General features: G+C 58.9%; 1 protein-coding gene and 1 long non-coding RNA gene across 5 annotated transcripts; one reads left to right on the forward strand and one right to left on the reverse strand.

Moving 5' to 3' along the window:
• The first annotated feature begins 694 nt into the window (after positions 1-694).
• Positions 695-13,464, forward strand: LOC144954141 (E1A-binding protein p400-like). 4 transcript variants are annotated; one of them, XM_078884706.1, is made up of 10 exons: positions 695-836; positions 1,927-1,992; positions 4,111-4,251; positions 5,622-5,714; positions 6,442-6,499; positions 7,472-7,570; positions 8,240-8,541; positions 9,495-9,676; positions 10,986-11,053; positions 13,148-13,464. In XM_078884706.1, exons 1-10 carry the CDS (start codon positions 729-731, stop codon positions 13,333-13,335), a joined length of 1,305 nt encoding a protein of 434 aa, XP_078740832.1. In that variant the 5' UTR covers positions 695-728; the 3' UTR covers positions 13,336-13,464. The 4 variants fall into 4 exon arrangements, with proteins under 4 accessions (XP_078740832.1, XP_078740835.1, XP_078740833.1 ...); XM_078884707.1 differs by lacking the exon at positions 695-836 and adding an exon at positions 1,116-1,190; XM_078884708.1 differs by lacking the exon at positions 695-836 and adding an exon at positions 1,253-1,314.
• LOC144954142 (uncharacterized) lies at positions 10,826-12,272 on the reverse strand. Its single transcript, XR_013641063.1, has 3 exons — positions 12,251-12,272; positions 10,968-11,073; positions 10,826-10,889 (listed from the first exon to the last, which is right to left on the reverse strand). It is a non-coding gene; the product is annotated as an uncharacterized LOC144954142 (long non-coding RNA).
• Positions 13,465-15,364: the final 1,900 nt, after the last annotated feature.

The raw sequence follows: 15,364 nt of genomic DNA on the forward strand, positions 1-15,364 counted from the left end.
TGTCACTGTGTGTGTCACTGTGTGTGTCACTGTGTGTGTGTGTGTCACTGTGTGTGTGTGTGTCACTGTGTGTGTCACTGTGTGTGTGTGTGTGTCACTGTGTGTGTGTGTGTCACTGTGTGTGTCACTGTGTGTGTGTGTGTGTCACTGTGTGTGTCACTGTGTGTGTGTGTGTCACTGTGTGTGTCACTGTGTGTGTGTGTGTCACTGTGTGTGTCACTGTGTGTGTGTGTGTGTCACTGTGTGTGTGTGTGTGTCACTGTGTGTGTGTGTGTCACTGTGTGTGTCACTGTGTGTGTGTGTCACTGTGTGTGTGTGTGTCACTGTGTGTGTGTGTGTCACTGTGTGTGTGTGTGTCACTGTGTGTGTGTGTGTGTCACTGTGTGTGTCACTGTGTGTGTGTGTGTGTCACTGTGTGTGCGTGTGTGTCACTGTGCGTGTGTGTCACTGTGCGTGTGTGTCACTGTGCGTGTGTGTCACTGTGTGTGTGTGTCACTGTGTGTGTGTGTGTCACTGTGTGTGTCACTGTGTGTGTGTGTGTCACTGTGTGTGTCACTGTGCGTGTGTGTCACTGTGTGTGTGTGTCACTGTGTGTGTCACTGTGTGTGTGTGTGTCACTGTGTGTGTGTGTGTGTGTCACTGTGTGTGTCACTGTGTGTGTGTGTGTCACTGTGTGTGTGTGTGTCACTGTGTGTGTGTGTGTGGTGTGTGTGCAGGAGGCGGGCGTGATGGAGCGAGTGTGGAGCCTGCGCAAGGCCGGGATGTGGGCACCGCAGCGTCTGCCCCGTGTGGCCGAGCCTCCACGTCCACGCTCACACTGGGACTGCCTGCTGCAGGTGAGTGTCACTGTGTGTGTCTGTGTGTGTGTGTGTGCGTGTGTGTGTGTGTGTGTGCGTGTGTGTGTACGTGTGTGTCTGTGTGTGTGTGTGTGTACGTGTGTGTCTGTGTGTGTGTGTGCGCGTGGCCGAGCCTCCACGTCCACGCTCACACTGGGACTGCCTGCTGCAGGTGAGTGTGTCACTGTGTGTGTACGTGTGTGTGTGTGTGTGCGTGTGTGTGTACGTGTGTGTCTGTGTGTGTGTGTGTGTACGTGTGTGTCTGTGTGTGTGTGTATGTGTGTCACTGTGTGTGTGTGTGTGCGTGTGGCCGAGCCTCCACGTCCACGCGCACACTGGGACTGCCTGCTGCAGGTGAGTGTGTCACTGTGTGTGTCTGTGTGTGTGTGTGCGTGTGTGTGTACGTGTGTCACTGTATGTGTGTGTGCGTGTGGCCGAGCCTCCACGTCCACGCTCACACTGGGACTGCCTGCTGCAGGTGAGTGTGTCACTGTGTGTGTACGTGTGTACGTGTGTGTGTCACTGTGTGTGTACGTGTGTGTGTCACTGAGTGTACGTGTCTGTGTGTGTGTCACTGTGTGTGTCTGTGTGTGTGTGTCTGTGTCTGTGGCACAAGCGTCGTAACGTCACCGCCACTTAGTGGCGAATGGCGGTTGTTGTTGTTGTGTCTGTGTGTGTCTGTATCTATATCTGTGTGTGTGTGTATCTGTATGTATGTGTGTGTATCTGTGTGTGTGTCTATATCTGTATCTGTGTGTCTGTGTGTGTCTGTATCTATATCTGTGTGTGTGTGTATCTGTATGTATGTGTGTGTATCTGTGTGTGTGTCTATATCTGTATCTGTGTGTCTGTGTGTGTCTGTATCTATATCTGTGTGTGTGTGTATCTGTATGTATGTGTGTGTATCTGTGTGTGTGTCTATATCTGTATCTGTGTGTCTGTGTGTGTCTGTATCTATATCTGTGTGTGTGTGTGTCTATATGTGTGTGTGTGTATCTGTGTGTGTGTCTGTATCTGTGTGTCTGTGTGTGTCTGTATCTATATCTGTGTGTGTGTGTATCTGTATGTATGTGTGTGTCTGTGTGTGTAGGAGATGGAGTGGATGGCTGAGGACTTTGCCCAGGAGCGACGATGGAAGATCGCTGCGGCCAAGACGGTGCAGCCACAACAACAACCACAACAACAACCGCAACAACAACCACAACAACCACCACAACCGCCACCACAACACGCAACCACAACACGCAACCACAACAACAACCACAACACACAACACACAACCACAACACGCAACACACGTCCGCATGTCTCCCCCACCTCCCCGTGTCTCTCACGTCCCCGTGTCTCTCTCACCTCCCCGTGTCTCCCCGTGTCTCTCTCACCTCCCCGTGTCTCCCCGTGTCTCTCTCACCTCCCCGTGTCTCCCCGTGTCTCCCCGTGTCTTCCTGTGTCTCTCCCCACACAGCTGTGCGTGTCGGTGTCTCCCCCGTGTCTCTCTCACCTCCCCGTGTCTCCCCGTGTCTCCCTGTGTCTCTCCCCACACAGCTGTGCGTGTCGGTGTCTCCCCCGTGTCTCTCTCACCTCCCCGTGTCTCCCCGTGTCTCTCTCACCTCCCCGTGTCTCCCCGTGTCTCCCTGTGTCTCTCCCCACGCAGCTGTGCGTGTCGGTGTCTCCCCCGTGTCTCTCTCACCTCCCCGTGTCTCCCCGTGTCTCTCTCACCTCCCCGTGTCTCCCCGTGTCTCCCTTTGTCTCTCCCCACGCAGCTGTGCGTGTCGGTGTCTCCCCCGTGTCTCTCTCACCTCAGCGTGTCTCTCTCACCTCCGCGTGTCTCCGCGTGTCTCCCCGTGTCTCGTGTTTCTCTCACCTCCCCGTGTCTCCCCGTGTCTCCCCGTGTCTCTCTCACCTCACCGTGTCTCCCCGTGTCTCCCCGTGTCTCCCCGTGTCTCTCTCACCTCACCGTGTCTCCCCGTGTCTCCCCGTGTCTCCCCCCACGCAGCTGTGCGTGTCGGTGTCTCCCCCGTGTCTCTCTCACCTCACCGTGTCTCCCCGTGTCTCTCTCACCTCCCCGTGTCTCCCCGTGTCTCCCTGTGTCTCTCCCCACGCAGCTGTGCGTGTCGGTGTCTCCCCCGTGTCTCTCTCACCTCCCCGTGTCTCCCCGTGTCTCTCTCACCTCCCCGTGTCTCCCCGTGTCTCCCTTTGTCTCTCCCCACGCAGCTGTGCGTGTCGGTGTCTCCCCCGTGTCTCTCTCACCTCAGCGTGTCTCTCTCACCTCCGCGTGTCTCCGCGTGTCTCCCCGTGTCTCGTGTTTCTCTCACCTCCCCGTGTCTCCCCGTGTCTCCCCGTGTCTCTCTCACCTCACCGTGTCTCCCCGTGTCTCCCCGTGTCTCCCCGTGTCTCTCTCACCTCACCGTGTCTCCCCGTGTCTCCCCGTGTCTCCCCCCACGCAGCTGTGCGTGTCGGTGTCTCCCCCGTGTCTCTCTCACCTCACCGTTTCTCGCCCACCTCCTCGCGTGTCTAAGCGTGTCTCCCCGTGTCTCCCCGTGTCTCTCTCACCTCCGCGTGTCGCCGCGTGTCTCCCCCCACGCAGCTGTGCGTGTCGGTGTCTCCCCCGTGTCTCTCTCACCTCAGCGTGTCTCTCTCACCTCCGCGTGTCTCCGCGTGTCTCCCCGTGTCTCGTGTTTCTCTCACCTCCCCGTGTCTCCCCGTGTCTCCCCGTGTCTCTCTCACCTCCGCGTGTCTCCCCGTGTCTCCCCGTGTCTCCCCCCACGCAGCTGTGCATGTCGGTGTCTCGCCCGTGTCTCTCTCACCTCAGCGTGTCTCTCTCACCTCCGCGTGTCTCCGCGTGTCTCCCCGTGTCTCGTGTTTCTCTCACCTCCCCGTGTCTCCCCGTGTCTCCCCGTGTCTCTCTCACCTCACCGTGTCTCCCCGTGTCTCCCCGTGTCTCCCCCCACGCAGCTGTGCATGTCGGTGTCTCGCCCGTGTCTCTCTCACCTCAGCGTGTCTCTCTCACCTCCGCGTGTCTCCGCGTGTCTCCCCGTGTCTCGTGTTTCTCTCACCTCCCCGTGTCTCCCCGTGTCTCCCCGTGTCTCTCTCACCTCACCGTGTCTCCCCGTGTCTCCCCGTGTCTCCCCCCACGCAGCTGTGCATGTCGGTGTCTCGCCCGTGTCTCTCTCACCTCAGCCTGTCTCTCTCACCTCCGCGTGTCTCCGCGTGTCTCCCCGTGTCTCGTGTCTCTCTCACCTCCCCGTGTCTCCCCGTGTCTCCCCCCACGCAGCTGTGCGTGTCGGTGTCTCGCCACGTGCGGCGCGAGGCGGCCAGGAGGCTGCGCGAGGAGTCGCGGCGCGGTGCGGCGCTGCGGACACTCGCTCGACACGCAGCCAGCGCCGTGACGCAGTTCTGGGAAAACATGGGGCGGGTAAGGGGGGCTACCTGGGTCACCTTTATATCACCCACACACAGTGACACACACACACAGTGACACACACACACACAGTGACACACACACACAGTGACACACACACACAGTGACACACACACAGACAGTGAGACACACACAGTGACACACACACACACAGTGACACACACACAGACAGTGAGACACACACAGTGACACACACACAGACAGTGAGACACACACAGTGACACACACACACAGTGACACACACACACAGTGACACACACACACAGTGACACACACACACACACAGTGACACACACAGTGACACACACAGTGACACACACAGTGACACACACACACACACAGTGACACACACACACACAGTGACACACACAGACACACACACACAGTGACACACACACACAGTGACACACACACACACAGTGACACACACAGTGGCACACACACAGTGACACACACACAGTGACACACACACACACAGTGACACACACACACACACACACAGTGACACACACAGTGGCACACACACAGTGACACACACACAGTGACACACACACAGAGACACACACACAGAGACACACACACAGAGACACACACACACACAGTGACACACACACACACAGTGACACACACACACAGTGACACACACACAGAGACACACACACAGAGACACACACACAGAGACACACACACAGAGACACACACACAGAGACACACACACAGAGACACACACACACACAGTGACACACACACACACAGTGACACACACACACACACAGTGACACACACAGTGGCACACACACAGTGACACACACACAGTGACACACACACAGAGACACACACACAGAGACACACACACAGAGACACACACACACACAGTGACACACACTGTGTGTGTATCATATCCTTGGAGAGCTCTTTGGTCTTGGCCATGGTGGAGAGTTTGGAATCTGATTGATTGATTGCATCTGTGAACAGGTGTCTTTAATACAGGTAACAAAGCACTCCCTTTAAGAGTGTGCTCCTAATCTCAGCTCGTTACCTGTATAATAAAAGACACCTGGGAGCCAGAAATCTTTCTGATTGAGAGGGGGTCAAATGCTTATTTTCCCTCATTGAAATGCAAATCAATTGATAAGATTTTTGACGTGCGTTTTTCTGGATTCTGTTGTTGTTATTCTGACTCTCACTGTTCAAATAAATCCACCGTTCAAATTATAGACTGGTCATTTCTTTGTCAGCGGGCAAACGTACAAAATCAAATACTTGTTTCCCTCACTGTAGATGCTTGCCCTGAGACGTGCACTTGCCCCTGCAGCAGTGTGGAGGCTCCCTGGGTCACCTTTGTCTCGCCCCCCGCCACGCAGGTGGTCCGCTTCAAGGAGCAGACCCTGGTGGAGGCTGCGGAGTCACGTGACCCGGCCCCAACGCTCTGCACCAATCAGCACGCTGCAGGGACGGTGAGTGGGTTCGATTTGGCGTGACGCACAGACACACGCAGACAGACACACACACAGACAGTGTCATACACACACACACAGCCACACACACAGACACAGACACACACAGACACACACACACAGACACACAGCCTCACACACACACACAGACAGACACACACACACACAGACAGTGTCATACACACACACACAGCCACACACACAGACACAGACACACACACACACAGACACACACACACAGACACACAGCCTCACACACACACACACAGACAGTGTTATACACACACACAGCCACACACACAGACACACTCACACAGACACACACACACACAGACACACACACAGACACACAGCCTCACACACACACACAGACAGTGTCACACACACACACAGACACACACACACAGACAGTGTCACACACACACAGCCAGACACACAGACACACACACAGCCACACACACACGGATTATAATGCCGTATGCTTGTGTGTGCTATGGATTTCAATTCCATATGCTTGTGTGTGCTACGGATTACAATGGCGTATGCTTGTGTGTGCTACGGATTACAATGCCGTATGCTTGTGTGTGCTACGGATTACAATGCGTATGCTTGTGTGTGCTATGGATTACAATGGCGTATGCTTGTGTGTGCTACGGATTACAATGGCGTATGCTTGTGTGTGCTACGGATTACAATGGCGTATGCTTGTGTGTGCTACGGATTACAGGGCAGGAAGAGATGGGGGGGAGATTCAGAAGGACCCTGCAGAAAACGTCGACACCGAGGTGATGGTGGTGATGGTGGTGGTGATGGTGATTGTGGTGGTGATGGTGGTGGTGATGGTGGTGATGGTGGTGATGATGGTGATGGTGGTGATGATGGTGGTGGTGGTGGTGGTGATGGTGATGATGGTGATGATGGTGATGGTGGTGATGGTGGTGATGGTGGTGATGGTGGTGGTGATGGTGGTGGTGGTGATGGTGGTGATGGTGGTGATGGTGGTGGTGATGGTGGTGGTGATGATGATGGTGGTGGTGATGGTGGTGGTGGTGGTGATGGTGGTGGTGGTGGTGATGGTGGTGGTGATTGTGGTGATGGTGGTGATGGTGGTGATGGTGGTGATAGTGATGCTGGTGATGCTGGTGGTGATGGTGATGATGATGCTACTACTACTGATGATGATGATGCTACTACTGATGATGATGATACTACTACTACTGATGATGCTGGTACTACTACTGATGATGCTACTACTGATGCTACTACTTCTACTGACGCTGCTGCTGCTACTGCTGCTGCTGCTGATGATGCTGCTACTACTGATGATACTACTACTACTGATGATGATGCTACTGATGATGATGCTACTACTACTGATGATGATGCTACTACTACTGATGATGATACTACTGCTGCTGCTGCTGCTGATGATGATGATGATACTACTACTACTGATGATGATGCTACTACTACTGATGATGATGCTACTGATGATGATGCTACTACTACTGATGATGATGCTACTACTACTGATGATGATACTACTGCTGCTGCTGATGATGATGATGATACTACTACTACTGATGATGATGCTACTACTACTGATGATGCTGATGATGCTACTACTACTGATGATGCTGATGATGCTACTACTACTGATGATGATGCTACTGATGATGATGCTGCTACTACTACTGATGATACTACTTCTACTGCTGCTACTGCTGCTACTACTGCTGCTGCTACTGTTGCTGTAGACGTTGACGATGAGAGGACTCTGGACGAGGAGGAGGCTCTGAGTCCGCTGTGCGACTCCGGTGATGGTGGCGATGAAAGTGCCGAGCTGCTGAGACTCGGTGAGGCGGGGGGGGGGGGGGGACCGCCACTCCGCCATGAATCAGGGTCGTGACCCGAAACGTCCGCCCGTTGGTAGAGTTGACACCTGTCAGGTGGATGAGTGGGTGGGTGGGTGGGTGGGTGAGTCGGTTGGTGGGTGGGTGGGTGGGGGTGTGGGTGGGTGAGAGAGTTGGTGGGTGGGCGAATGGGTAAGTGGGTGGGTGAGTGGGTTGGTGAGTGGGTGGGTGGGTGGGTGAGTGAGTGGGTGGCTGAGTGGGTGGCTGAGTGGGTGGGTGGGTGCGTGGGTGGGTGGGTGGGTGAGTGAGTGAGTGAGTGGGTGGGTGGGTGGGTGGGTGTGGGTGGGTGGGTTTTGAGGGGGTGGGTGAGTGAGTGGGTGAGTAGGTGGATTGGTGGGTGGGTGAGTGGGTGAGTGGGTTGGTGGGTGGGTGAGTGAGTGGGTGGCTGAGTGGGTGCGTGGGTGCGTGGGTGGGTGGGTGGGTGAGTGAGTGGGTGAGTGGGTGGGTGGGTGTGGGTGGGTGGGTTTTGAGGGGGTGGGTGAGTGAGTGGGTGAGTAGGTGGATTGGTGGGTGGGTGAATGGGTGAGTGGGTTGGTGGGTGGGTGAGTGGGTGAGTGGGTGGGTGTGTGATGCTTCATCCCAACTCCACCACCACCACCACCACCCCCACAGCGGCTCTCCCGCTCTCCGCCCTGCTGGAGTGCTACGCGTCCGCCCGCGACGACGCCGCCGAAGACGCCACCGAGACCCGCAGCCACAGCGCAGTCGGAGACACGGACAGCCGCCACACAGACACGGACAGCGGCGACGCAGACACAGACACGGACAGCGACGATGAGGAGGAGGTGGAGGAGGAGGAGGTGGAGGAGGAGGTCTGGGCGAAGATCTGCAACGAGGTCCCGGCGTGTCTCCAGGAGGTGACACTCAGCGTCCCGAAGTTGGTGATGTCTGCTCTGGACGCTGACTTTCTGCAGGTGAGCCGGAGGTCTTGGGTTACAGCCCGGACCCTGTGACACCCCCACGGTGGCTAGGAGATGTTGACTACCTCGCCTGGTCTACAGGAGGTCGTGGGTTAGACCCTGACACCCACGGTGGCTAGGAGATGTTGACTACCTCGCCTGGTCTACAGGAGGTCGTGGGTTAGACCCTGACACCCACAGTGGCTAGGAGATGTTGACTACCTCGCCTGGTCTACAGGAGGTCGTGGGTTAGATCCTGACACCCACTGTGGCTAGGAGTGGGTCTCTGTGAGTCTCTGTGGGTGTCTGTGAGTCTCTGTGGGTGTCTGGGTCTCTGTGGGTGTCTGTGGGTTTTTCTGAGTTTATGGGTGTCTGTGGGTGTCTGTGTGTCTCTGTGGGTCTCTGTGTGTTTCTGTGGGTGTCTGTGTGTCTCTGTGGGTGTCTGTGTGTCTCTGTGTGTCTCTGTGGGTCTCTGTGTGTCTCTGTGTGTCTCTGTGTGTCTCTGTGGGTGTCTGTGTGTCTCTGTGTGTCTCTGTGGGTCTCTGTGGGTGTCTGTGTGTCTCTGTGTGTCTCTGTGGGTCTCTGTGGGTGTCTGTGTGTCTCTGTGTGTCTCTGTGTGTCTCTGTGGGTGTCTGTGTGTCTCTGTGTGTCTCTGTGGGTCTCTGTGTGTCTCTGTGGGTCTCTGTGGGTGTCTGTGTGTCTCTGTGTGTCTCTGTGTGTCTCTGTGTGTCTCTGTGGGTGTCTGTGTGTCTCTGTGTGTCTCTGTGGGTCTCTGTGGGTGTCTGTGTGTCTCTGTGTGTCTCTGTGTGTCTCTGTGTGTCTCTGTGGGTGTCTGTGTGTCTCTGTGGGTGTCTGTGTGTCTCTGTGGGTGTCTGTGTGTCTCTGTGGGTGTCTATGGGTCTCCTCCACCACCACCGCCACCATCACCACCCCCCTCTCCGCCCCCCCCCCACCTCCCCGTCTCCCAGAAGGCCGATCTCTCTCCCTTCGACTTCCTGTCGCGGGAGCTGAGTCACGTGACCCGCTATGCCGCCTCCCACTTCCTGCCTCGGCACCGCCCCTCCCTGCGGGGCTTGGAGCTGGCGATCGGCGCTCATGGCGGTGACGGTGGCGGTGCTCAGAGGCACCACCACCCCATCAAGGCCAGCCGGTGGGTGGGTGGGTTGGTGGGTGAGTGGGTTGGTGGGTGAGTGGGTGAGTGGGTGGGTGGGTGAGTGGGTGGGTGGGTGGGTGAGTGAGTTGGTGTGTGGGTGGGTGGGTGAGTGGGTGGGTGAGTGGGTGAGTGGGTTGGTTGGTGGGTCGGTGGGTGGGTGGGTGGGTGAGTGGGTGGGTTGGTGGGTGAGTGGGTGGGTGGGTGAGTGGGTGAGTGGGTTGGTTGGTGGGTGGGTGGGTGGTTGGGTGAGTGGGTGGGTGAACGGGTGGGTGGGTGAGTGGGTGGGTGGGTGAGTGGGTGAGTGGGTGGGTTGGTGGATGAGTGGGTGAGTGGGTTGGTGGGTGAGTGGGTTGGTGGGTGGGTGAGTGGGTGGGTGGGTGAGTGAGTTGGTGTGTGGGTGGGTGGGTGAGTGGGTGGGTGAGTGGGTGGGTGAGTGGGTGAGTGGGTTGGTTGGTGGGTGGGTGGGTGGGTGGTTGGGTGAGTGGGTGGGTTGGTGGGTGAGTGGGTGGGTGAACGGGTGGGTGGGTGAGTGGGTGGGTGGGTGAGTGGGTGAGTGGGTGGGTTGGTGGGTGAGTGGGTGAGTGGGTTGGTTGGTGGGTGGGTGGGTGGGTGGGCGGGTGGGTGGGTTGGTGGGTGAGTGAGTGGGTGAGTGGGTGAGTGGGTTGGTTGGTGGGTGGGTGGGTGGGTGGTTGGGTGGGTGAGTGGGTGGGTGGGTGGGTGAGTGGGTGTGTGGGTGGGTGAGTGGGTGGGTGGGTGGGTGAGTGGGTGGATGGGTGGGTGAGTGAGTTGGTGAGTGGGTGGATTGGTGAGTGGGTGGGTGGGTGAGTGAGTTGGTGGGTGTGTGGGTGGGTGGGTGAGTGGGTGGGTGGTTGGGTGGGTGGTTGGGTGAGTGGGTGGGTGGGTGAGTGGGTGGGTGAGTGAGTTGTTGGGTGGGTGGGTGAGTGAGTGAGTGGGTGAGTGGGTTGGTTGGTGGGTGGGTGGGTGGGTGAGTGGGTGGGTTGGTGAGTGGGTGAGTGAGTGGATGAGTTGGTGGGTGTGTGGGTGAGTGGGTTGGTTGGTGGGTGAGTGGGTGAGTTAGTGAGTGAGTGAGTGGGTGGTTGGGTGGGTGAGTGAAGGGGTGGTGGGTGAGTGGGTGGGTGGGTGAGTGGGTGGGTGGGTGTGTGAGTGGGTGGGTGAGTGAGTAAGCCCTGCTCGAGGCTGCACGGGGGAGCTTTGTCTGTGTGTGTATCATCGGTGGTGCTCGCTGACAGCACTTGCCCCTACATTCTGTGAAGGCTACACGGGGGACCTTTGTGTGTGTGTGCAGGCTGTTTGCACCGGTTCCTTACGGAGAGGAGCCCATGGGGAAGACCACTTTGGACAAGGCCTCCACACGTGCTCACCCTCGCTCACCACTCACTCACCCTCGCTCACCACTCACTCACCCTCGCTCACCACTCACTCACTCACCCTCGCTCACCACTCACTCACCCTCGCTCACCACTCACTCACCACTCTCACCCTCGCTCACCCTCGCTCACCACTCACTCACCCTCGCTCACCACTCACTCACCCTCGCTCACCACTCACCCACTCACCCTCGCTCACCACTCACTCACCACTCACTCACCACTCACTCACCACTCACTCACCACTCACTCACCCTCGCTCACCACTCACTCACCACTCACTCACTCACCCTCGCTCACCACTCACTCACCACTCACTCACCACTCACTCACCACTCACTCACCACTCACTCACCCTCGCTCACCACTCACTCACCACTCACTCACTCACCCTCGCTCACCACTCACTCACCACTCACTCACCACTCACTCACCACTCACTCACTCACCACTCACTCACCACTCACTCACTCACCACTCACTCACCCTCGCTCACCACTCACCCACTCACCCTCGCTCACCACTCACTCACCACTCACTCACCACTCACTCACCACTCACTCACCACTCACTCACCCTCGCTCACCACTCACTCACCACTCACTCACTCACCCTCGCTCACCACTCACTCACCACTCACTCACCACTCACTCACTCACCACTCACTCACTCACCACTCACTCACCACTCACTCACTCACCACTCACTCACCCTCGCTCACCACTCACTCACCACTCACTCACCACTCACTCACCCTCGCTCACCCTCGCTCACCACTCACTCACCACTCACTCACCACTCACTCACCACTCACTCACTCACCACTCACTCACTCACCACTCACTCACTCACTCACCACTCACTCACCACTCACTCACCACTCACTCACCACTCACTCACCACTCACTCACTCACCACTCACTCACCACTCACTCACCCTCGCTCACCACTCACCCACTCACCCTCGCTCACCACTCACTCACTCACCCTCGCTCACCACTCACTCACCACTCACTCACCACTCACTCACCACTCACTCACCACTCACTCACCACTCACTCACCACTCACTCACTCACCACTCACTCACCCTCGCTCACCCTCGCTCACCCTCGCTCACCACTCCACTCACCCTCGCTCACCCTCGCTCACCACTCACTCACCACCACTCACTCACCACTCACTCACTCACCACTCACTCGCTCACCACTCACTCACCACTCACTCACTCACCACTCACTCACCACTCACTCACCACTCACTCACCCTCGCTCACCCTCGCTCACCACTCACTCACCCTCGCTCACCCTCGCTCACCACTCACTCACTCACCCTCGCTCACCACTCACTCACCACTCACTCACTCACTCACCACTCACTCGCTCACCACTCACTCACCACTCACTCACTCACCACTCACTCACCACTCACTCACCACTCACTCACTCACCACTCACTCACTCACCACTCACTCACTCACCACTCACTCACCCTCGCTCACCACTCACCACTCACTCACCACTCACTCACTCACTCACCACTCACTCACTCACCACTCACTCACCCTCGCTCACCACTCACTCACCACTCACTCACCACTCACTCACTCACCACTCACTCACTCACCACTCACTCACCCTCGCTCACCACTCACCACTCGCTCACCACTCACTCACTCACCACTCACTCACCCTCACTCACCACTCACCACTCACTCACCACTCACCACTCACTCACCACTCACTCGCTCGCTCACCCACCCACTCACCCAACCCACACACCCACCAACTCATTCACCCACCCACTCACCCACCCACTCAACCAACCACCCACCCACTTACTCACCCACCCACCCACCCACTCACCCACCCACCCACCCACACATCCAACAACTCACTCACCCACCCACCCACTCACCAATCCACCCACTCACCAACTCACTCACCCACTCACTCACCCACTCACCCACTCACTCACTCACCCACTCACCCAGCCACCCACCCACTCACTCACCCACCCACCCACCCACCCACTCATTCACCCACTCACCCACTCACCCCCTCCTTCTCTCTCCGTCACAGCCTCAACCTCCCCTCCGGCTGACCCTTCACCTTTGACCTCGACCCCCACGGCGACCTCCGCCGTGGGGACCGCCGCTGTGGGGACCTCTGCCGTGGGACCTCCGCCGTGGGGACCTCTGCCGTGGGGACCTCCGCCGTGGGGACCTCCGCCGTGGGGACCTCCGCCGTGGGGACCTCCGCCGTGGTGACCTCCGCCGTGGTGACCTCTCAGCCCCAGATCACCCTGGGCTCTGTGGGTCCTCCGCTGCACGGATATGCACTGCCCAGTGGCCTGCTGCCCCAGAGGCTCGTACTGAGCCCACAGACACAGGCCCGACTGCCCAGTGAGTGACACAGTGGGTGGGTGGGTGGGTGAGTGAGTGAGTGGGTGGGTGGGTGGGTGAGTGGGTGGGTGAGTGAGTGAGTGTGTGGGTGAGTGAGTGAGTGGGTGGGTGGGTGAGTGAGTGAGTGGGTGGGTGACTGGTTGGGTGGGTGGGTGAGTGAGTGAGTGAGTGGGTGGGTGGGTGAGTAACTGAGTGGGTAAGTGAGTGGGTGGGTGTGTGGGTCGGTGGGTGAGTGAGTGGGTGGGTGAGTGAGTGAGTGGGTGGGTGGGTGAGTGAGTGAGTGGGTGGGTGACTGGTTGGGTGGGTGGGTGAGTGAGTGAGTGGGTGGGTGGGTGAGTAACTGAGTGGGTAAGTGAGTGGGTGGGTGTGTGGGTCGGTGGGTGAGTGAGTGGGTGGGTGAGTGAGTGAGTGGGTGGGTGAGTGGGTGGGTGGGTGAGTGAGTGGGTGGGTGAGTAACTGAGTGGATGAGTGAGTGGGTGGGTGGGTGTGTGGGTGAGTGACTGGGTGAGTGAGTGAGTGGGTGGGTGGGTGGGTGGGAGAGTGAGTGAATTGATGAGTGGGTGGGTGAGTGAGTGAGTTAGTGACTGAGTGGGTGGGTGGGTGGGTGAGTGACTGGGTGGGTGAGTGAGTGAGATGATGGGTGAGTAGACAAAGCACTCGCCCCCTCCCTCACCCCCCCGCTCACCACCCCCCTCACCACCCTCCTCACCACCTCCCTCACCACCCCCCTCACCACCCCCCTCACCACCCCCCTCACCACCCCCCTCACCACCCCCCTCACCACCCCCCGTCACCACCTCCCTCACCACCCCCCTCACCACCCCCCTCACCACCCCCCTCACCACCCCCCTCACCACCCCCCTCACCACCCCCGTCACCACCTCCCTCACCACCCCCCTCACCACCTCCCTCACCACCTCCCTCACCACCCCCCTCACCACCCCCCTCACCACCCCCCTCACCACCCCCGTCACCACCTCCCTCACCACCCCGCTCACCACCCCCCTCACCACCCCCCTCACCACCCCCCTCACCACCCCCCTCACCACCCCCCTCACCACCCCCCTCACCACCTCCCTCACCACCTCCTCACCACCTCCCTCACCACCTCCCTCACCACCCCCCTCACCACCCCCCTCACCACCCCCCTCACCACCCCCCTCACCACCCCCCTCACCACCTCCCTCACCACCCCCCTCACCACCCCCCTCACCACCCCCCTCACCACCCCCCTCACCACCCCCCTCACCACCCCCCTCACCACCCCCCTCACCACCCCCCTCACCACCCCCCTCACCACCCCCCTCACCACCCCCCTCACCACCCCCCTCACCACCTCCCTCACCACCCCCCTCACCACCTCCCTCACCACCCCCCCTCACCACCCCCGCTCACCACCCCCCTCACCACCCCCCTCACCACCCCCCTCACCACCCCCCTCACCACCCCCCTCACCACCTCCCTCACCACCCCCCTCACCACCCCCCTCACCACCCCGCTCACCACCCCCCTCACCACCCCCCTCACCACCCCCCTCACCACCCCCCTCACCACCCCCTCACCACCCCCCTCACCACCTCCCTCACCACCCCCCTCACCACCCCCCTCACCACCTCCCTCACCACCCCCGCTCACCACCCCACTCACCACCCCGCTCACCACCCCCCTCACCACCCCCCTCACCACCTCCCTCACCACCCCGCTCACCACCTCCCTCACCACCCCCCTCACCACCCCCCTCACCACCCCCCTCACCACCCCCTCACCACCTCCCTCACCACCCCCCTCACCACCCCCCCTCACCACCCCCCTCACCACCTCCCCTCACCACCCCCCTCACCACCTCCCTCACCACCCCCCCTCACCACCCCCCTCACCACCCCCCTCACCACCT

This window comes from Lampetra fluviatilis, unplaced genomic scaffold (assembly GCF_964198595.1).
Source record: "Lampetra fluviatilis unplaced genomic scaffold, kcLamFluv1.1 SCAFFOLD_1456, whole genome shotgun sequence".
NCBI lineage: Eukaryota > Metazoa > Chordata > Hyperoartia > Petromyzontiformes > Petromyzontidae > Lampetra > Lampetra fluviatilis.

What these genes read in the sequence shown, in the direction of transcription:
- LOC144954141 (XM_078884706.1), top strand. Translation starts at nt 729, where the DNA reads ATGGAGCGAGTGTGGAGCCTGCGCAAGGCCGGGATGTGGGCACCGCAG. An exon ending in CAGAAAACGTCGACACCGAG is followed by an intron (nt 6,500 to 7,471) that starts GTGATGGTGGTG and finishes CTGTTGCTGTAG; the next exon opens with ACGTTGACGATGAGAGGACT. An exon ending in TGCCGAGCTGCTGAGACTCG is followed by an intron (nt 7,571 to 8,239) that starts GTGAGGCGGGGG and finishes CCACCCCCACAG; the next exon opens with CGGCTCTCCCGCTCTCCGCC.